We start from the raw sequence: 22,754 nt of genomic DNA, 5'->3' as shown, positions 1-22,754 counted from the left end.
AACAGTTGCTGATCGTTGCTCTCCTGTCTCTCCTCTCAATTTGACTCTAAATTAGCATAGTTATGTGTATATATTCCAAAAACTAGTGTCTTTTTTCTCTTCTCTCATTTTTTCTCTTTTGAGTATTTACATAAACATATGTCATTCGGAAAGAAAAAAGAGGGAGAGAGACGGAAAGAAGCGGGAGGGAAATGTCAGATTTCCTCTTGTTTTTGACTTCTTCCCCCCTCCCACTTTTTCTCTAATTCTCTCACTCTCTCATTATCACTTTCAGTTATTTTTTCTTAGATTTTGTAGAACTCCGCCCACTTAATTTGGCGGTTATTATATTTAAGGCAGTTTTTGTTCAGTTGTTACCTTCTCATGCTTTTTTTGAGCCCCTAAAATGATTTTAACCAAGATTTTCGGATTCAGCTCGTCAAGACGGTTCAGAAAAGTATAATCATGCCTGTGTATGGTCTCACCACGAAACTACGGCATGCGCGTTTAAACTGGGGTTACTGTACATAGTTTTTGTGGCGGGACGCTACAGATTATACTCATTCGAAGCGTCTTGACTAGCTGAATCCAAAAATCTTGGTTCCAGACAAATTGGAGGAATCGTGACAAAGTTACACTACTGTTTCTCTAAATCTTAAATTTTCAGGCAGCCAATGACAATGGCTGAAAGTGAGAATGAAAACGAGTCAGCGGAAACCACACCTCGCAACTTGGATGTGCCGTTTGCCAAGAGGTAAGGCGCGTCGAAGGCGCGACAGAAGGAATCTGGGGTCAAAACTGGCGTGCCGTTGACGCGTAATGATGCTCATCCGAACAGATTCAAAAAACGCGCCGACGGCGCCATAGTCGATCTCCACCGATCTCCACTGCTTAGTCACCGCTTTGCAGCTGATCTCTGCTCTGTGCGCGCGTGGCGCAGATGGTTGAGTTTTGGAGTTGCGCGCGGAGGGTCAGGGTTCGATTCCTGATGTGGTCCAAATTTTTTTTTCTTTTTTTGAAGGCATCTAGACAGCTCTAAAAGTGCATTTTCCTTTCAAACCGCCCCCCTCCAGGGCCCCATTTCATATTTTTCCAGTCAGGGCCAAAAATGTTTTTCTGCCCCAAAAGCAAGCAACACAAATGTTTATAGCAAAAAAAACTGGAAAACGGCGCGGCGGACACAAAGTTTTGTTGGAAAAAGGAAACGGACGGGGGCATTAGGACAGACACCAACACAATGTGATGAGCTTCCACCACCACCACCACCACCACTTTGTGTATCCCCCCCCCCCCCCTCTCCGTTTTTAGTGTGTGTCCCATTTTTTTTTGTGTATTTGGTTTACACAATACTCTCTTCCTCCCTTCCCCCAAAACTACATCATTCGTCTTCTTTTTTTTGTTTGGCGGTTCGTCTTACGACGTGTGACAAGACACATGATGGAATTTTTTGGGTGAGCCTAATTTAAGCAGTTAAAATCGGTTAAAATCGGCTGAGATCGGTTGGGGCGCCTTCGGCGCGATTTACACCCAACAATCGGCCATAACTTGCTCCAGTTCCATCCAAACTAAATTATTTGTTCATTTTTGAATTCAGCGTGTCAAAACGCTTCGAACGAGTATAATCATGCCATGGTTTGAAACAAGTTGGGTCTCGCCGCGAAAACTACAGTAGCCCAGATTAAAGGCGCATACCGTAGTTTCGTGGGGAGAGCCAAATCGAACTAATCCTAAACATATTTATACTTTTCTGAACCGGCTTGACACACTGAAAACAAATATTTGCATAAAAATACGAAAAACTTGAATTCATGGGTTTTGAGATGTACAAGCTTGAAAAATGCTAATTCTCAGCAGGATGAACTTTTCAAAGAAAATTGTAGCGGTATTCGTGTTCAGCTTGTCGAGACGCTTGAGAAAAGTATAATCATGCCATGGTTTGATGAAAGTTGGGTCTCGCCGCGAAAACTACAGTAACCCGATATTCGCGTCGAGACCCAACTCTCACCAATCCTAGCCATGTTTATACTTTTCTGAACCGTCTTGACACGCTGAATTCAAAAATCGTAGTTTCGAGCGATTTTGATTGAATATTTCCAGAAAAACCCTTCGCTCGTCGATCATCAAACATGGCGGACGAGCGAAATCGCCTGCAGGCACAGGCGGCAGAAAAACAGTTTCGTTTTCATCGAAAAACAGTGATGCCAAGATTTCAAATGGTAAGATGAGTGAAAAATTTTGTATCTGAAATTTTTCTGCTACAGTAAGCGACTGCTGGAACTACATGCAAACTGGAAGTGATTTCGTGAAGTTGCGCGGCACGAATCGTCAATTCCGACGGTTTTTCAGTTTGGACGCCGATTTGTCGTATATTCGGTGGACGCCTACAAATAAGAAGCCGCACAAGGCGAGGAGTGAGTTGGGACGGGTTATGGAGCTAGCAGACCTCTTTAGAATTGCAAAAAATCTGTTGGATGAGCTAATCAATACAAATGAATGCCATCATCGTTTTCAGCTCGTCAAGACCTTCCAGAAAAGTATAATCATGCCCCTATTCGGTGAAAGTTGGGTCTCGCCACGAAAACTACAGTAACCCGTTTTTTGCTACTTTTCGCGTCGAGACCCAACGCGCACCAAACCTAGGCATGATTATACTTTTCTGAACCGTCTTGACGAGCTTAGAACGAATATCACAATGAAAAATGTTTTGGACCATTTTATGTTTCTTTTTTCCAGTAGCCATCGACGAGATCCGTGAAATCCGGCTCGGCAAGAACACCGAGCTCCTCCGCTCATCTGATGAAGTTTTTTCGGATTTACAGGTAGTTTTTTTCTCATTAAAAACCTCCAAAATCATTCAATAACTCCCCATTTCCAGGAAGAATGTCTATTTTCCATAATCTATGGTGACAACTATGAAACACTCGATTTGATTGCGTCGAGTGGGGATGACGCGAACATTTGGGTGACTGGACTGATGGCACTGACTTCGAATAAATGTGAGTTTAGAGGGGAAAATTTGGAGTATTTTGGTGTAAAAATTGTGAAAATTGAGTGAAAATGAAGAGAGTTATGACTGCAAAAGCAATTTTCGTTTACAACTTTTTCAGAAAGAGTCCAAAATCGTTTTTGATAAAATATTAGAAATCAGGGTGTTAAGACGCTTCGAATGAGTATAATCATGTCATGGTTTGAAAGAAGTTGGGTCCCGCAACGATATTACGGTGTGCGCCTTTAAATGGATTACTGTAGTTTTCGTGGTGGGACCCTACATAAAGATGATTATACTCATTCGAAGCGCCTTAACACGCTGAACTGGAATTTCTAGATTTCAAAAACTTTTGTGCAAAACTGACAAATTTACAGACGATTGTAAGCCCTCGAGCTCCCAGTTCGCCACCCTGCGTGAACGTTGGATCGAGTCGGTTTTCGACGAGTTCGACACCAAAAAGAGTGGACATCTGGACGAACAGACAGCGTTCAAAGCGATTCTTCATATCAACTCCAGAATTTCCCATCATCGACTGACAAACAAAATCAAGGAGGTCACAATTGGTGCCGAGGAGTCGGAGAGGGGAAAAATCGAGAAGACAAAGTTTGTGGACTTGTATAAGGAGATTGGGACACGTCCGGAAGTCTATTTTTTGATGGTTCGATACGCCAATAAGGACTACTTGTCATGTCAGGATTTGCGGCTCTTTTTGGAGACAGAGCAAGGGGTGAGTGGACATCCGGACTCACAGAGAGACGTGTGGAGAAGTGGGGAGGGCGCCGAAAGATAACCGCCTTGCGGCAGCTGTTCGGTGTGAGCGCGCGTGGCGCAGGCGGTTGCGTTTTGGAGTGGCGCGCGGGGAGTCTGGGGTTCTATTCCTAGTGGTGTCAAAACTTTTTTTGCGTCTTTTGAAGAGGTGTAGAAAGGTATCTTGAGATGGTTAAAGTAGTTTTGAGATCTTTTCACTCTGAAATTTTTTTGTTTCTCTGAGGTTTGTTGGATTTCGGATTTCGGATTTCCTACCTCTCAAAAACGCACTGTATTACTCCTTAAAATACGGTCTAACCTATAATGGGAGTTTACAGACATCTGGACATCCGGACAGACAGGCAATGTGACCGATGGTGCCGCCTGACCCCGTAGCTCACTACCCGATTCTCCCCCGCCTTCTCACTAGCCCATCACCACCTTTCCATTGTATACACTGGTGGCGCAGCGGTTTGCATTTTTGCGCGCCACCCAAAGGGTCCGGGGATCAATTCCCTTTGGACGCCAAATATTTTTTGCATTTTTTAAAATCACTTTTAAAGACACCGGGATGCACAGACACACTCTTTTTAATATATTTTTCTATGTACAATTCCAGATGGTCGGTGTAACAACGGACAACTGCGAGACGATCATAGAGCAGTATGAACCGTGTTGCGAAGCCCGAGAGAATAATCTGATGACTGTCGATGGGTTCACTTCGTTCCTTTTCTCACCGGATTGTGGAGTGTTTGATCCGAATCATCGCGTCGTCACGATGGATATGAAGCAGGTAGGAATTAGGTCCCCTACCTACCGTAACCCAATAAATTTCCAGCCATTCTCCCGGTATTTTATCTCAAGTTCCCGGAAATCATACTTGGTGGAAGACCAACTCGGACCTTCGTCTGCTGATGGGTTCTCGTCGGCACTCAAGAGGAATTGCAGGTTTTTGGAATGTGAGTTTGGGAGACGTGACACAATTTTAAAGATGATAGTCGCGTTCAGCGCGTCGAGACGGTTCAGAAAAGTATTATCATGCCTAGGCTTGAAAATAGTTGGGTTTCGCAGCGAAATCTACAGTAGCCCAGATTAAAAGCGCATACAGTAGTTTTGCGGTTTTCGTGTCGAGACCCAACTTTCTCTAAACATGGGCATGATTATACTCATTGGAAGCGTCTTAACATGTTGATTACTAATATTTCATTAAAAACAATTTTGGATGCTTCCTGAAAAAGTTGTGACCGTTTTTTAAACTTTTTTACAGTTGATATATGGGACCCGAACGAAAACAACGGAGAGTTGGAACCAATGATTCAAAACGGTCAAACTGCACATTCCAAGATCCCGATATCAAATGCCTTACGGACTATAAGAGAGTTTGCATTCGAGCGGAGCAGATTCCCACTACTCCTCAAAATATCGATCCATTGTTCGACGGATTGGCAGAAAGTGGCTGCTAAGCTGATTGTGACCCATTTGGGGACTAGATTGTACCTTCCAACAAGTGACCCAACAGATTGGGATGACGAGAAGAACTGCCCGACACCATGGGATTTTCAGAACAGGATTTTGATCATTGTAAGTGGGAGAAAACCTGTGAAAATCTATGAAAACTAAGGTAAAATGGGAAAAATCTGGGGGACATCCGGACAATTTGACACACAGACCAGCTAACCAACTTTGGTGTTCCCCCACCTCCTCACTCCCCTCTCCCTTGTCTGTTTTGTCTGCTTCTCTGGTGTAAGCGCTAACGCTTTTGCCGTCCACTCTGAGGTAAGCGGGTTCGATCCCCGCCGGGGTCGGAACTATTTTTTTCTTTTTTCTTTTTTATTAAGACATCCGGACACTTTTTTAGACACACGGATGGACATTTTCTATTGTTTTCAGGGAAAGAAGCTGGAAGATCCGGAAGCGGAGAACGGCGATGTGTCGGAGGAAGATGACTCATTGGCAAGCACAACGAGAAGGAAGTCGAGGAGGTAAGTGTGCTCTATTGGACTTTTTGAATTTGACGATTTGGAGGGAATTTGAAAATTATTGAGAATTTTTCAAAAAATTTTTTCAAACTTTTTTCAGAATAACTCTTTGCAAGGAGTTGTCAGATTTGGTACCTGTATTTTTCAATGTGAAAACTCTCAATGATTTGTTATCCACTGCACCGGGATCGACTACAAGTGAGTTTCAGCGAATTTAAGATTTTTTTTGAATTTTTGGAACTTTTTTTCTAGAAAAGTGTGTAGATTCGGCTGGAAGAAAAGCTTTTGATTAGGAAACTTTAGAAAAAAACTTGAAAAACTCGAAAAAACCTGAAAAATCCCCGAAACATCGATAAAACTCGCCAAAAATCGAGCGATGCACCATTTAAGGGTTTTTTGAGTTTTGCCAGTTTTTGTTAGAATTTTTGTTTCGATTTTCAATGATTTTTCATTTATTTTCAAAGATTGTAGAACAAAAAACCCAAATTCTGAAAAAAAGTGTTAGAAATCGGTGAAAATCGAGCGATGCACCATGTTTTGGAATTTTCCATTTTTCGGCAATTTAAAAAAATTTTAACAAAAAAGTCTCAAATCACTCGGATCAATTAATTTGACACACAAAAGATTAAAAAACGTGGAAAAATGAATAAAATCGGCAAAAAACCATGCGGCCCCCGTGTACTCCTCGTGGACAAGTTGAAGTTTTTTGAATTACAAATTTCAAGTTTGTCCACGCGGAGTACACGACTGATAGAATCCAATTATTGATTTTCTTTCACTCTTTCCAGTGTCCTCCCGAAAAAACATGGCATCCGTCAACGAGTCGACGTGTCTCCGCCTAATGCACACGTACGCCACAGACTTTGGCCAGGCCACTCGTAACTACTGTGTCCGTGTTTTCCCCAATCCGTCTCGCGTGGATTCCTCGAATCTGAATCCCCAAGAATTCTGGAATAACGGTGTCCAGATGGTCTGCTTGAACTACCAGACGCCCGGGTTGATGATGGATTTGCAGGTGAGCTTCCTTTTATCACCGCCCTCCACTCCAAGGTCGTTGTGTGCGCGTGTGGCGTAGTCGGTTGCGTTTTGGAGTGGGAGTCGATGGGTCAGGGGTTCGATTCCCACTGAGGTCAAAATCGTTTTTTGTTTTTTTGTAACTATTAATAACGACTGCTACGCTTACCTCATCTCGTAAATCTCATTTTTGTTTTTTTCAGGAAGGAAAATTCTCGGACAACGGAGGATGCGGCTACGTGTTAAAGCCACAAGTCATGAAAGACGATATGTTTGTTCCATCCGACCGTGTGCCAACATCTCCTCAAATTCTCCATCTCCGAGTGCTCTCCGGCCAACAACTCCCGCGTCCACGTGGCTCGAATGCCAAGGGAGACAGTGCTGACCCGTTTGTCGTCGTGGAAATCTTCGGGTTACCCGGGGATTGTGCAGAGGAACGGACAAGGACAGTGAGGAATGATAGTGAGTTTTTTTTGGGAAATAAGCAGAGCCAAAATTAAAAAAAAACGTTTTCAATTTTAAATTTCCCGGCTCGGGCGCGCTCCCTTTCTCAATTCTCCCCTCTTCCTATACGCCCTCTCCTCTGCGGCCTCTGTGTGTCCGCGTGGCCTACCCGGTTGCGTTTTGGCGCACCACCCGAAGCATCCCGGGTTCAATTCCTCCCCCGTCCAAACCTTTTTGTTTTCTTTTTATCATTGTTTTTCTCACTTCCAGGCATCAACCCATCCTTCGACGAGTCATTCCAATTCCAAGTGTCCGTACCGGAGCTCGCGCTGGTTCGATTCCTGGTGCTCGACGACGACTTCATTGGCGACGACTTCATCGGTCAGTACACCATTCCATTCGAGTGTCTTCAACCGGGTTATCGACACATTTATCTGCTGAATAACGAGGGCGATCCGTTGGAGAATGCCACGTTGTTCGTCCACGTGGCAATTACGAATCGACGTGGCGGTGGAAAGGCGAAGAAGCGGGGGATGTCGGTGAAAAGGAAGAATTCGAGGATTTCTTCAGGGATGAAACTGGTGGGAATCAAATCGGTTGATGATCAGTTCAAGGTGAGTAGCAGCTTAGGAAATAAGCAGCGCCCAAAAAAAAATCAATACTCCTTATTTCAGGTAGCGGTGGTGCCTCTCGCCGAGTCAACCGCCATGAGAAACCGTCTGGAGAATGCGATGATCGATTGGCAGGAGGAGTGTGGTCTCGGACCTGCAGGGACTATCAGACAAGGCATTCGACTTATACATTCTAGAATGATCACGTTGGCAGTTAATTGTGAGTGCTGAAAAAGGGGAAAACCTGATAGAAATAGTGATAAACTACTTGAAAATCTGTAAAGAACGGGAGAAATGGGTCTGGGGACATCCGGACAATTGGACACACAGACCTGCTAACCATTGGTGGTTTCCTCCCACCTCCTCACTCCCCTCTCCTTTCCCTCTCTTATCTGTATCTCTGGTGAAAGCGGTAATGCTTTTGCCCTCCACCTCGAGGGTCCCGGGTTCGATCCCCGCCGAGGTCAAAACTTTTTTTTTCTTTTTCCTTTTTTTTATTAGGACATCCGGACGCTTTTCTAGGCACACAGATGGACTCATTTTCAGCCTCCCCACCGCCATCACCAACATCTTCTGCTGAGAATCCACGTGGCGAGGTGACACCCTCTTTCATTATCGATAGTGATGAGCATGGAGTGAGTTTTTTGTGTTTCTCAATGTTTTTTTTTAATTTACGTATTAATAACTACAGTACCCTGCTATCCTTACTGTCGGAACGCTTCCCGACCAACTTCAACGATCATTCAATAAGCTGAAGAACCTGATTGCACACTGTGTGACAACACTCTCACAATCGGATTCATTGTTGACTAAAGTGAGTTTGGGATAGTGTACGGTGGAGCACAGTTGCTGAGCTTTAAATATTTGAAAAAGTTTTGAAAATCGGTAGAGATTGAAGGGAGTTATGAGGGTTTGAAGTTATTACCATGGGGAGACTTTCAAGAAGCGCGGTTACTGGCTCTGGATAGCAAGTTTTCATCTTAATTTTTATTTTTTAATAATTGTAGTTTGTAGTCTATGAAATTCTACATTTAAAACACAATTAAAATTTCAAAAATCGGTTAAAATAGAAAAGAGTTACGGGTGTTTGAAGTTATAGTATATCAAAATTTCAGTAGTTATCATTAGAGCGCAGTTACACACTTTCAATCTCGAAATTTTGGAAATTTAAAACATACATTTGATAGCTCTTGAAATTTGCAATTTTTCTACACAACTTTTAAGCTCCGCCCATTTCTCCATTTTTGCAGATCGAAGATTCCATTCGTCGAATCTCCGAATGTCACGAGGAACTCACGAAATTATGTGCGGAATCTGGACTAAAAGGACAAAAAGCGACGAGAGCCGCCGAGAATTTCACATGGAATTTGAGACTACTCAAGGCTCAGTTGAATCTGATGAACAAGTCACAGGAAGAGGCGCAGGATGTTGTCACTCAGGTACGGAGGGGGCGTGGCCTACTTGAAAATGTGTTATTTCGATTCATGAGGTCAAGAGCTTTCAAATGAGTATACTCATGACGTGGTTTGAAAGTTTTGAAATTTTGAGAAAATTCTTTAAAATTTTTTAAAAAACTTATTTATTTTTGTTGTTTTCAGATAGAAAATTTTAAAACTAACATTTTCTAATTCAGCTCGTCGAGAGCTTTCAGAAAAGTATAAACATGGCTAGGTTTGATGAAAGTTGGGTCTCGACGCGAAAACTACAGTAACCCGTTTTTTCGCGTCGAGACCCAACTTGTATCAAACCTAGGCATGATTATACTCATTCGAACCGTCTCAACGTGCTGAATTCGAAAATATATGTTTCAAAATTTAGGGATATTATCTGACAAAGTTACATCGATTTTTATTTTATTTTCAGGTCTTCGACACCGGCGGCGTGCTGGGCGTACTCTCCCAAAAACTACTAATCCGCAAAAATGGGCGGAGATTTTCACGTGTCATTGCCGACCCCGTCAAGGATTCGGTGCTTTGATTATTGATTTTTTTTCTTTGAGCTTGCATTTTTTTTTCAAATAATTTTTTTCTTCGTGTGTTCTGGCAATAAATCTTCTTTTCTAAAAACCACCACCGCATCGGAGGGGGGAAATTCATTCAATAGAAAAACGAAAAATTGCAATACAGAAAAAAAAAACATTTTTCAAGAAAAAAATGACAAAGAAAAAACACGAAACACAACATGAAATACGTCAACTAGATCACAGAGAGGAAAACATAATAAATAGAAACCTATGGGCAAGTGCGCTCTATTGATACTTCTCAACGGGGCGCACTTTCAACAGGGTAATATTTAAAATACAGACTAGGTCACAGTGACTAGCTGATAACTGGGGCAATAAAACGCTCTATTTCACAGTAGAAATCGAAAAAAATCTGATAAATAAGGGGCGGGGAAACAAAAAAACATTTGAAAAGGAAAAATAAAAATTTGGAATGCAGAAAACCGTTTTGAACACAGACACAAAAAAACAAATGTAAGGGACCGGCCGAGATGGAAAAAATGAAAAAATTTACAAAAAAAATTGAATTCAAAAAAAAAAGTTTAGACTCTTGGACGTTGTGGTGGCGGATGTCCGGGCTGCGGTGTTGACTGAGATGGGCGGTGCATGATCGGTGGGCGGTCCGAATGGAAATTCCCGATTCGAATCGCGATTTCCAGTCCTTTTTTCACCTGAAAAATAGAATTTTTATTACGAAAATCACTAGCAGACCAACGAAAATTACTAGCAGACCAACGAGAAATCGCTGGCAGACCAACGTTGGTCTGCTAGCTATTGCCACGTGGCGACGATTAGAAAAACATGAAACCGCCCGTTTTTGTTTCATTTTTTTAAAGCAGACCCAACCTTTTCGAGCGCCGGTTTCAACGGCTGCCGCAGCTCCTCCTCATACTCCGCCTTCAAACTTGCGACAGCGGTGAGCACGAATTGAGCGAGTTGGTCGAACTGCATGTCCATACCCATCGATTTGCCACATATCGTCTCGATACTGAAATTATATACTTTTTTTGTCAGTGCTTTAGGCTAAGCCGCTCCAAAAATTTTTTTTGCTTACTCTTTTATAAACGTGGAATCCACCTGGCGGACGAGAATCTTCATGTCCTCCCAATAACGACTGGCGAGAATCAGGCAGTTGGAAGTTTTGAGTTGAGATTTGTAGGCGTCGAACACGACTTGTGGCATTGTTACCTGTAAAACCCATTTTTAATTATAAAAATCAAGAATGAATGCGAGAAATTGGTTTGCTAGCGGTGTTGGAGCTAGCAGACCAACGAGAATCACTAGCAGACCAACGTTGGTCTGCTAGCTATTGCCACGTGGCGATTTAAGAAAAAACCATGAAACCGCCCGTTTTTCTCTTATTTTTCTCAATTTCTCACCGCGTTCGGGCACGTCTGAACAGTAACAATCCACGGCGATATCGGCACCCCAGTCGGACCGGACGGCGTCGAGCCAGCAGACGGGATTGCTTTCGGAGTGTTACCATGAGCGGCGGATGCCATTCGATTATTCCCAGGCGGTACTGAGAGATGATTTTGAGAGTGTACCGACGAGTTATCAGATGCGCGTGACACCGAACGAATATCGATCGTTTCGACGATTTCACGCATTTCGAGGCGAGCGTAATTTTTGATGGCTTGCTGGAAAAATTTTAAAAAATTTTCGAATTTTTTTTTCAAAAACCAACATCAGCTCTAAACAGGTACATCTGATACTGCATAACCGATAGCATGATCTGTCCGATAACTTTGACACGTGGCAAGAGATGGGCGGCGATGGTGTCGTCGGTCTCGCGAATGCTTTGGAATACGGCGACTCTGGAAAAAGAAATTTGCATTTTTGAGCTAGCAGACCAACGAAAACACTAGCAGACCAATCTGAGAGCAAGCAGACCAAAGTTACTTTTGACGCGTTTTAAAGTGATTTTAAGCCGAAATTTCGATTTTTAGCCTGATTTTCATAATTTCTACTCTAAAAATCGCGATTATTGAGTATACTTTTCAGTAAAAAATCCTTATTTTTCCCCGATTTTCTATAATTTTTTTCACACTCACCCCAACAATTCATACGTATCCCGATATATCGATGCGCATTGTATCCGCGCCTGATGTGAGCGCTCCTTGTCCGCCTTCCAAATCGCTTCCAACACAAAGTATATCGAGGAGAGCATGTAATTGAGTGGGCGGAGCACTTTGTCTTTACTCCGATCCGCCTGTGATTTCCACTCTTTTGCAAGCATATGATAGAAGTCTCCTTTCGATTTTGTAGTTGTTGTTGGGTCTGTAATTTTGGAATTTTGAATTCTGTCTGTCTGTCTGTCTCTCAAGGACGTCCGGATGTCGCCGCCTACCATGAATCGGCAGCCGTTGCATCGTTTTCATCTTCGTATGATCCCACTGACACGCCCATCTTTGCTGCTTTGACGGCGTTATCACTGTCACCACTTCCGACGTGGAAGCCACGTGGTTGTCATGTGTGGACAGTGACGATGAAGGACGTGACGATTGAATAGAAGGCGTCGTGGATCGAATCGACCGTGGCGACGGCCCGGAAGGACTGAAATTCCGTGGCGGAAACTGGCTCTGATGACTCTGATTCTGAAGGCTCTGCACCGTTTTGTTCGGCGGCTTCTGAGACGTCGTGAACGGTGAGTGACCAGGAGGTGGTGGAAGCGACGTCATCGATGGAGTCGGTGTTCTGGTGTTGGAAATCGGGGTGGTGACGTCACGGACGTATGGAGTGATGGATGGAGGACGAGGTGGTGGAGGAAGGACGGAGAACGTGGCGGTAGACGTGGATGTGGAGGGTTTCGGCTCCTCGGTAGGGATCTGGAAAACACAAATTACAAAAAAAAAATTTTTTTTAAGATCTAATTTTTCGAAAAAATGAGCAGGCAGACCAACAGACTGCGGACAAAAATGGAAATAAGCTCAAAAAAGATTTGTCATTTCGGAAATTGCTTTGAAAATAACCGGAAATTGGATCAGCTGATACATATGAAATCTCTTTGGAAACAATATAGAATAGCTAGCAGACCAACGAAAATAACAAGCAGACCATTGTTGGTCTGCTATTTAGCCAGAAGTGAATATAAAAATACTAAGAATTCAAACTCAAAATCTTCGTTTTTCTTATGATTCTGGCCGGATTAAATATCGACGAAACCTACAATTTTTTCATGATATTTCGATTAGTTTTTGAATTGGAAATTTTTGACTGAAAAACAAAAACTTCGGAAATTGAAAAAGAATATTCAGGAAATTCGATGATTTCGGTTTACTTGAATCGCCAGTGGACCAACGAAAACTACTAGCAGACCAACGAAAATCACTAGCAGACCAGCGTTGGTCTGCTAGTAAAAATTCTCACCTTTTTCTCGCGAGGTTTCTCCAACCGCTCATTTCTTTCAATTCTCTCGTTCTTTTCAGATTTCTCGCTTCTCTCGAATTTCTCCATTTTGTCGGATTTCTCGATTCTCTCGGTTCTCTCCACTTTCTCAACCACTTTTTCCACTCTTTCCGTCCTCTCAGGTCTTCCATATCTATCTGATTTTTCGGGTCTTTCACTCCTATCAGTCTTTTCGGGCCTTTCAGATCTATCAGGCTTATCAGACCTGCTAGACTTCTCCGGTCTCTCCGATCTCTCCGGTCTCTCATACTTGTCAGACCTTCCAGACTTTTCGGACTTTTCAGGCCGGTCCGATTTTTCAGGCCTCTCGGACCTTTCAGACCTCTCAGGCCTCTCATCTCTCCTATCAGACCTCCCAGGCCTTGCAACAGGCTTCTCAGGCCTCATCTTCTCCACAGATCTATCTCTAGACCTTTCTTTACACACAGGCTTTTCAATCGATTTCTCTCTCATTTTCTCCACGACAACCGCCGCCTTTTCCACCACTACAGGAATATCAATCAATTTGCCACGTGTCTTCGCCAAATCCATCAACTTCTGAAGTCTCTCCGGTTTCAGATGCTTCAATTTCAGAGTTCCCTTCAATGGTGGCTCTGGGGTCGGCTCGCGTGACGTGGACGCCGATGAAACTGAGCTATCCGACAGGAATTTCGTCTCTTTATCCAGTTTGTACAAGAACAATTCCTTGGATTTCAGATTCAGCGGCTTCTCTTTTTCGCGTTCCGCCGATTTTTCTCGGTTGAATTCTCGTACGATTTCTTCGGGGAGCGGGGAGAGTTTTGGCATGTCGAGACTGGAAAAATTCTTATTAAATTATTTATTTTTCTTTTCAAAAACTCACGTTTTCATTATATTGAGCATCGCGACGACATCATCTGAATTCGGTTCTTCTAGAAGGTCGCTCTCTGTTGAGTGTACTCCAGAATCCGGTGTCGATGCGGGGATAGCTGAAAAATTGAGAAATTGAAGGATTTAAAGAGAAAAAATCGCTAGCAGACCAACGTTGGTCTGCTAGCTGTTCTATTTGCGAATTTTTGGTTTTTCGTCAAATTTAACGGCTATAAATCACATTTTCACGAAAGCGACCGAAGAATTTCAGAATTCAGAGCGAAAATGTGATTTTTCAACAAAATTCATCAAAAATTGTATGCCGATTTTCCCAATTTTTTGCCGTTTTTTTGGAATTTTCACAAGCAAAAATTTTTTTTCTGAAAAAGTGTGAGAACAGACACATTTTCTGTCCTTTTTGAGAAAATATGAGAAACTGCAGTCAAGTGAGGTGTTGGTCTGCAAGCGAACGAAAAATAGCTAGCAGACCAACATTGGTCTGCTAAATATTGCCACGTGGCAATAGACGGGAGCTAGCAGACCAACGTTGGCTGTACCTATTGCAAATTTTCATTTTTTTTTCGCAATTTTTACGGCTAAAAATCTGTTTTTCATAAAAGAGAACAAAGAATTTCCGAATTCAGCACGAAATTGTGATTTTTTCATCAAAATTTATCAAAAATTGCATGCCGTAATGAGGTGTTGGTCTGCTAGCTATTTATCAGACCAACTTTTGGTCTGCTAGCCATTTTGGCGAATTCGAAGCCGAAATCTCCGTTTTTCTCTCGGTTCTGAGCCTTCTGACCGGATTAAATACCCAAAAACCTACAATTTCTCAAATTCGTTTCTTTTTTCCGTTTCGCCTCTATCACCACTGCACTCGTCTCCTGCTCGGTCTCCACAATCTTCCTTTTCTTCGGATTATTTTCTGGAGCCACGGGCGGTGGAGCCACCGACGACGACCCCAACGACGATGTCACATTTCCTTTGACAACTGCGTTATTTTTGAATTTATTCAAGTCGTCGAACTTGTTCGGGAGTGCACTTAACGGCTCTTCCACCAAGTTCTTCATCGATTGAAGTGCCACGTGGACTGGTACGTGACTTGGTGAGTCCTGAGTGGGTGCCTGGATGGTGACGATTGGAGGTGGCCGTGGCCTCATTTTTGCCTGGAAGTACTTATAGACGGGTTAATTTTGTTTGCTTTTGGATAGAAAGAGCTAGCAGACTCATTTTGGTCTGCTAGTGTTTTTGTGACGTCATTTTTGATTTTTTAGTTTTTTCTTCTGTTTTTAGGTCATGAGGTTTTTCTTTCGAGCGGAAGCAAACTAAGCTTTTTTGATTGTTTACCGCCCCTTTTTATAGCATTTTGACACATTTTGGCGTTGAATTTCAGAATTTCACCTTTTTATCCGAATTTTTAAAAGAAAACTCACAACAACGCTAAATTAAAATTAGAAATGAATGAAAACGACATTGCGGACTCATTTTCGACAGTTAAAACAAAAGTTTTGAAACATTTCTTTGAAAAATCACGTTTTGGTCTGCTAAACAGCTAGCAGACCAAAGTTTTTGTTTTTCTCACTATTGGTTTTCGATAATCATATTTCCCTATGTTTACAGATGTAAATTGAATTGTCTCGATGTAAATTGGCCGTAATTTGAAAATCTTTAACCGAGTATAGTTTTGCAAATTATTAAATTATTAGTTTACTAGGGAGTGGTTCATTGGAAAACTAGAAAATTTACTGAAAATATTGTAAAATTCTGACTGAAAAACACTGAAACACACTCAAAACTGTTCATTATCTTTTAAAAATATGGAGAAATCATGTGAAAATCAGAGAGAACTGTCGAGATTAGATAGCTAGCAGACCAATGTTCAATTTTTGTCGAGATCATAATTTTTTAAATAATTAAATAATTTCTTAATAAAAACCATATTTTCCATTATATATGATTCAGAAATTCTTGAAAATCGACAAAAATTGCTATTTAGCAGACCAATGTTCTATTTTTTAATTAATAGTTGAAAATTGGAAATTCTCCCTTTCCTATTATTAGTTAACTATACTATTTTTCTAAATTTAGACAAAATTCTAATTGAGAATTATACTAAACCCGTCAAAAACATGGAAATGCAAAACTATGCTAAAAATAACTAGCAGACCAACGAAAATCGCTAGCAGACCAACTTTGGTCTGCTAGCTATTCTCCAAATAACTAGCAGACCAATTTCGGATTTTTGATCATCTATCCATTCATTATCAACTTTTTAGTCCTGAGAATTTCCCACTCCTCCATATTTTATATCTCTCAAATAAATAAATAATTGCGTTTTTTTTCTCTTCGCTCCATTTTTCTCACCCTAATCAATCCATGCCTAGAAGTCCCTTGATTCTTGGCGACTCGCTCATGAAACTCCTCAAACGGTCCGAACCATTCTAAAAAAGTGAAAAAAAGATAAGAAAAGACGGGCGGTTTTTGTAGTGAGATACCAGAAAGACTCCGTCGTATTTCCCTGTTGAGATCTTCTCGTGAGTCTGCATCCATCTGGAAAATTTGGTAAAGGAAATTTTTGTAAACTTTTAAATTCTAAAGAAAAAAGAGTGGAAGCAAATTGATTAGGATGTGCTGTCTACGTCTCTCGTTTCTGTATGCTCTCTCACTTTCTCTCAAGACAGAAAGCTACAAAATTGGAGGGATTATGATTCGAGGAAAGGGAAAAAAATTGTAGGAGAGTGTTTTCCATCAGAATGTATAGAGAAAATCGTTAATCGTCTTCTTCTTCTTCTTCTTGCTTCTTCCGAATCGGTACGCAATAATAATCGAGAGATGAGAGAGACGAGAGTGTGCAGAGTGTGTCGAGAGAAAAAAAGAGACAATATATAACAGTCAGTGCTGTATGAAAGGGGGAAATGAGGAGAAGAAGAAAATCGGCGATGGGGGGGGGGAGGCTGTCAGGTTTTGAGAAGATTGCGAGAGAGACGAGAGAGACGAGAGACGCAGACAAGGCATGTACAAATTGAGAGAGACGCCCGAGGAGACGCAGAGTTCGTTGGGGTGTTCGGCGAGAAGTGTGTTAGGAAAGTGTGTTGGGGAAGAAAACGACGCTGTCATGGTTTTAGTTTTCGCCGATGTGAAACTTTATTTTTTTCACAGTAGTGTAGCTTTACAGTTGGAGAGTAGGGGTCTAAAATTTTTTGTTTTTTTTTTAGAAAATTTATTTTTTGTCGAAAAAAATCAAAATAAAAACAAATAACCGGTTGCGAAACTGCTATAATAGTTGAATTGGATAACCCACTTTCAGAATTACAGTAACTCTGCATTCTGACGTGACGGTGTTTGCGTATTTCGCATTTTAATTGACGAGCAGGTTGTTTTTTGGAAAAAATATAATTTTTGTGGTTTTGGTCATTAAAATGCATTAAAATGAAGAAAAATCGCAAAAAATAGATAATAAAACAATTTTGAGGTTCTTAACAGGGTTTGGCGACTCATTTCACCCTAAAATTGTGAGAAAAGGTGAGATTTAGAGTTGGCAGACCAATTTTCGTTGTTATTCAAAAATTGAGTAATCTTGAGCGTTTTCACGAGTTTTCTGAGTTTGAAAACCAATTTTTCTGTAAATTTCCAACATTTTCTCACTGAAAACCTCGATTTTCATTTTTTTAAAACTCATTTTCATCAAATTCGTGTCGAAAACCCAAATATTCAAAACTCCTTGAAAGGCAGCCAAAATAATTTCAATCATGTAAATTCAGCATTCAAAACATCAGAAACAGACCTTTCTTCAGTCAGAATTTCCAAAAAATGAATCAAAAACACCTCAAGCTCACTATCAGTGAAAATTCTAAACTCCGCCCCCTTTTTTAGTCATAGTCAGTGAGTAATTGACAATTTCACTGGTGGTTTTTTAATTTTCCGCCAAAAATCAATTTTTCTCACCGGAAATATGACCCATATGCTCGCCAAATTCAAAAAATGGGCGTGGCTTAAATATATCTATTTTATCTAATTTTCGAGTTGAAAATTTCAATTTTTCACTAATTTTTCGAATTTTTTCTCAAATTCCACAGTTTTTTTGATGTCCTGATTCTTTTTTGATACCTATTTCTATTCTCGACATATTAGCCGCACAACGACACAATTCTTTTCAAGATTACACATCACTGATAAGCGTTTAAGTCAACACAGAACAAGGAAAAAATATATATAACTACAGAGGTTAATGTAATTTTCTTTCGTTTTTTGCCGACGCTCAATTTTCCCCGAACCGCCCGTTTAGTAGAGAGAAAAGTAGTTATACTACTACTAAATAGCGAAAAAAAAAGATAAATATGTATCTTCTCACCGGATACCACCCATAGAAACAACATTAGTATGTACCGAGAGAATTAGAGAAATAGACGGAAACGATAGCCCATTTTTGTTGTTTTTCGCCCCTTCTAGGACACCTTTTTCGCTGATGATACACGTCATTTCCTATTTTTCAAAAAGGCGAAACGAGGCACTGTCATTGAAAAATGGTATTGTTTCCGTTTATGAAAAACAAATAGTTTTTGAAAAGTTTAATAGGATTACTCTTTGATGGCTTCGCTATGATTTTTATTATATTTAAATAGGACACGAAATTGACTGTTTTAGGTTCAAAGATAGCTGAAAAAGTGCCACGTCGCAGTAGTGAAGAGCTAGCAGACCACGTTAGCTCTCTTCCTCGCATTTTCTCTCAATTTTTGATTTTTTATGGGAATTTCTTTAATTTTTTCATAATTTTTCAACCAAGTTTAGTGATTGACGGCTCATTTATAACGTTACGCTCCGAAATTGACAGTTTTCGACCCAGAAAAACCGAAAACCACCTGGAAAAATATCCACGTGGCAGTAGTGAAGAGCTAGCAGACCAACGTTGGTCTGCTAACGATTTTCTAGTTTTTCTACTATTCGTTTACCGCATTTTCATCGTTTTCTTCTCATAAAATCACTCCTAATCCCTTCATTTTTTCAGAATCGTAATGAGATAAACATCGACAGTAAAAAAAGAAAAGGAGAAGAAATATGGGTAGAATTTTATGGATTTTTTCGATTGCCTTCATTCTTTTCAACGTGTTACATATCGTTGGTAGCGACCGGGTGACTAGAAGTGAGTATGCAACGTGGCAGATTAGTTAGCAGACCAACGTTGGTCTGCTAGCGATATTCGCATTGATTTATCAAATTCTATCATATTTTTAGATGTGGAAGTGACGGCGGAAGAGGAAAAGATACGGGACAAATTGGGATATGAGGTATCGACGAAACAGAAAAACTTGATTCATTTTTATTTCCGCTTCTCCCTTTTTTCCTTTTTTTAATCAATTTCTCATTGCAGGCGATCAGAGATATCCACAGAGACATGGACGATGATCACTCGGGATCGATTGATCGGAATGAGTCGACTGGGGTAGGGAAATTACGAAAAAGTTGTCAAAATTCATATATATATATATATAATTCCAGTTTATGAAAGAGGACATGCAAATGCGTGGATCCGAACGAACACGACGGGAGAATAAGTTCCATGGGGACGACGACGCGATAACTGTCGATGACTTGTGGGAGGCGTGGTTTGAGAGTACAGAGAGGACGTGGACTAATGAAAGAGTGAGTTTTGGAGGAGAAGTCATTTCCGGTCGGAAATTGGGCAGAAAATTGAGTTTTTAGAAGAAAAATCGCTGAAAATGAGCGTATCGCAAAACATCTCAATTTTTTTCGCGAAATCGCTAGCAGACCAACGTTGGTCTGATTGCTCAATTTTTTATCACTAGCAGATCAACGTTGGTCTGCTAGCGATTTCGCAAAAAATTGTGATGTTTCGCGAAACATTATATATCACAAAACTGAACATTTGGGGTGGATATAAGTAGGAAAATCTAGTTTTCTTCAAAGAATCTAGCGGAGAACCTAATTTTGGTGTGAAAAAACCTGAACATTTTGAGAAAATCGTAGAAAAACGAATGTTGTTATGCTAGCTCAATTTTTAATCGCTAGCAGACCAACGTTGGTCTGCTAGCGATTTTGCGAAAAATTGTGATGTTTCGCGTATTTAAGGTGGATATTAGTAGGAAAATCCAGTTTTCTTTGAAGAATCTACCAAAAAACCTATTTTCGGTGTAAAAAATCCAAAATTTTCAAGAAAATCGCAGAAAAACGAGCGTTGGTCTGCTAGCGATTTTCCGTTTTTCATTATTTTACTTCCAGCTCGTCGAATGGCTCATCAACGACGTCAACCTTCCCAGCGTCGTCGACGCCGTCAAAATCAAGAAAATCGATGGAAAAATTCTGCCACGTTTCGCCTCGCCCAGCTCCGATTTTCTCAATAAAGAGCTTGGCATCAAATCTTCCGTCTACCGCCAGAAACTTCGTCTGAATTCTCTCGACGTTGTTCTTTTCGGATACAAGGATAATAATAACCGAACGAAAGATATTCTATTAGCACTGCTGGCGCTTCTCCTGACTTCTTTGATATTTTTATATGTCAGACAGAAACAGAAAGCACAGCAGAAAGTGAACGAATTGTCGAGTAAGCTGACAGAGCTGAAATCGATGGAATCAGAATTCGAAGACGTGCAGAAAATGTTGAGTGACGAGAGGTCGAAACGATCGATATCCGATGGAATTGTTAGTCGAACAGAGATGGAGAATCTACGTGTACAACTGGAAGAAGCGGAACGTCGTCTGGAAGCCAACTCGAATGGATCCGGAACCCCACTTGCCCTTCAGCCACTTCTCCGACGAACTTGCGAGAATGAGATGGCATTTTTGGAGAAACAACGTCAAGACTGCTTTAAGGAAATGAAGGAGGCGATTGAGATGGTGGATAGGCTGCAGAAGAAACAGGGAAGTGTGCTGTCATCGTTGAAATTGGCAACGGGAGCCGCCTCCACGTCGGATCAAGTGGATTCGAAGATTTTTGCGTTGAAGTGAGTGAAAACGGGGAAAAACTGGGAAAAAATTGAATAAAAAGAGAAGAAATCGATCGAAAATGCGCGGTGAGAGTACGCATATGTAAAAATAATTATGGGTGTCATGAGAAAATGCGAGAAGAAACTCGAAAATAAAGAGAGAAAGCGTGAGAATGACACACGGAGCTATTTAGCAGACCAATGGAGGAGAGATAGCAGACCAACGTTGGTCTGCTAGTAATTTTCGTTGGTCTGCTAGCGATTTTAAGTTGGTCTGCTAGCTAATATCCTATATTTACCGGATAAATAGCTGTTTTCTTCTCCCGTTTCCCACAAACTGAGAGGAGAAAACAATGTTTTGTAGCTATTTTCACATTAAAAAACTACAAAAATCTACAAATTTCCCCAAAAACAATAACGTTTTCTTCAGAAATCGAATGGAAAAAATTCATACTCTAACCCGAGAGACGCAGGAACGATGGATGCAAATCGAGTCGTTATGCGGCTTCCCGCTTCTTTATTTGAATGGTAAACGATAGTTTTTCAGTTATTAAAAATTGGTTCCAGAAAATGGGCGGAGCCTAACTTTTATTTTTTTCTCTAATTTTGTGACGTTTTATGTTGTGAATCCACTTAACACACCAAATAAATGTTTGGATATTTTAATTTTTTTCTTAAAAAATTAATGTTTTTCAATCCAAAAAAAGCTTACAGAAACCGAACACATCAATAGAACCGCCGCCGCCTCGTCCCACTTCTACAACAATAGTCAGGAAGGTTCGAGAAGCAATAATTTTCCGCCACGTGGAATTTCCAAAAATCTGAAATTTTAGGTTCATCGTCTTCTGGATCTTTATCGAATGCGAATTCGGGAAGTGTACAAAATCATAATTTGGTGAAAAAAGTGGTTCAGGTGGGTGGAGCCTAGAATGGGCGGATCCTGACTTTCTTTTTTCAGCCAGCACCTATCCCACAACAGCAACCATCAACGATCGCCTTCGTGCCGACCGGAAAAAGTGATAGCATACATTCTGAAGACGTGTCGCCCGTGTTAGAAGATCATATTACGATTCCGAGGAGTTTAACGTAAGGAGGCGTTAATTAGTCTCACTAATCAGTGAGACTAATTAAGGAATTTGAGTAGGAGAGTGTGAAAAGTACGGAATTTGAGATGAGAGGCCTCATTAGTGATAGGATCCAATTTACAGACAAAATTTTTTCAATTGGGGACTTTTGATATAAATCGGCTAAAACGCCAGAGCGTTACGAGAGTATTGAATAAAATAGGTGAAAGTACGCATAGGATAATTATGGGTGTCATGAGAAACTGCGAGAAGAAACTCGAAAATTGAGAGAAAACGCGACGGAGAGAGAGAGAGCTAGCAGACCAACGTTGGTCTGCTAGTGATTTCGAGTTGGTCTGCTAGTGATTTTCTTTGGTCTGCTAGTGATTTTCTTTGGTCTGCTAGTGATTTTCTTTGGTCTGCTAGTGATTTTCGTTGGTCTGCTAGCGGTTTTCATTCTTAGCCGATTTTCAGTGAATTTTCCACAGTTTTTCCCTGAAATTTCAATTTTTCAGGCAAGACCTGCAAGAAGATATGCAATCGATAATTTCCAACTCGACAAACGGCACGTCATCTGGAATAAAAAAGAAAAAAGGAATCCTGCCAAAGCTTTTCCGTCGGAACACGTCGAAGTCTAGTAGCCTTGGTGGCAATTCTGTTAATTAATTATTTTTTTTGCTCACTCATAAAATGTATTTCCTTTAAGCTCCGCCCCCAATTTGCACCACCTCAATATCAACATTTT

At 41.0% G+C, this 22,754-nt stretch overlaps 3 protein-coding genes across 3 annotated transcripts; 2 read left to right on the top strand and 1 right to left on the bottom strand.

Annotated features, from left to right (window-relative positions):
- Positions 1-444: 444 nt before the first annotated feature.
- Positions 445-9,740, top strand: GCK72_011774 (uncharacterized protein; the record flags this gene model as incomplete). Its single annotated transcript, XM_053728665.1, has 20 exons — positions 445-452; positions 647-733; positions 2,077-2,195; positions 2,241-2,390; positions 2,713-2,798; positions 2,855-2,975; positions 3,343-3,695; positions 4,335-4,508; positions 4,554-4,674; positions 4,983-5,296; positions 5,606-5,697; positions 5,795-5,892; positions 6,483-6,709; positions 6,912-7,170; positions 7,423-7,766; positions 7,827-7,983; positions 8,310-8,398; positions 8,455-8,577; positions 9,014-9,202; positions 9,627-9,740. The coding sequence occupies 20 exons, from the start codon at positions 445-447 to the stop codon at positions 9,738-9,740; spliced, it is 3,225 nt and encodes a 1,074-aa protein (XP_053588242.1).
- A 567-nt stretch (positions 9,741-10,307) lies between these two features.
- Positions 10,308-16,554, bottom strand: GCK72_011773 (uncharacterized protein; the record flags this gene model as incomplete). Its single annotated transcript, XM_003100766.2, has 12 exons — positions 10,308-10,436; positions 10,612-10,753; positions 10,820-10,953; positions 11,145-11,405; positions 11,453-11,582; positions 11,820-12,045; positions 12,116-12,593; positions 13,135-13,966; positions 14,015-14,120; positions 14,831-15,170; positions 16,369-16,445; positions 16,500-16,554. 12 exons carry the CDS (start codon positions 16,552-16,554, stop codon positions 10,308-10,310), a joined length of 2,910 nt encoding a protein of 969 aa, XP_003100814.2.
- A 2,505-nt stretch (positions 16,555-19,059) lies between these two features.
- On the top strand, positions 19,060-22,675 carry GCK72_011772 (uncharacterized protein; the record flags this gene model as incomplete). The annotated part of the gene is made up of 10 exons (XM_003100805.2): positions 19,060-19,144; positions 19,237-19,289; positions 19,373-19,444; positions 19,501-19,644; positions 20,242-20,963; positions 21,376-21,473; positions 21,660-21,722; positions 21,779-21,858; positions 21,904-22,031; positions 22,525-22,675. The coding sequence occupies 10 exons, from the start codon at positions 19,060-19,062 to the stop codon at positions 22,673-22,675; spliced, it is 1,596 nt and encodes a 531-aa protein (XP_003100853.1).
- Positions 22,676-22,754: the final 79 nt, after the last annotated feature.

Source organism: Caenorhabditis remanei, chromosome III (assembly GCF_010183535.1).
Source record: "Caenorhabditis remanei strain PX506 chromosome III, whole genome shotgun sequence".
Classification (NCBI taxonomy): Eukaryota; Metazoa; Nematoda; class Chromadorea; order Rhabditida; family Rhabditidae; genus Caenorhabditis; species Caenorhabditis remanei.
This window is presented reverse-complemented; position numbering and strand designations above follow the sequence as displayed.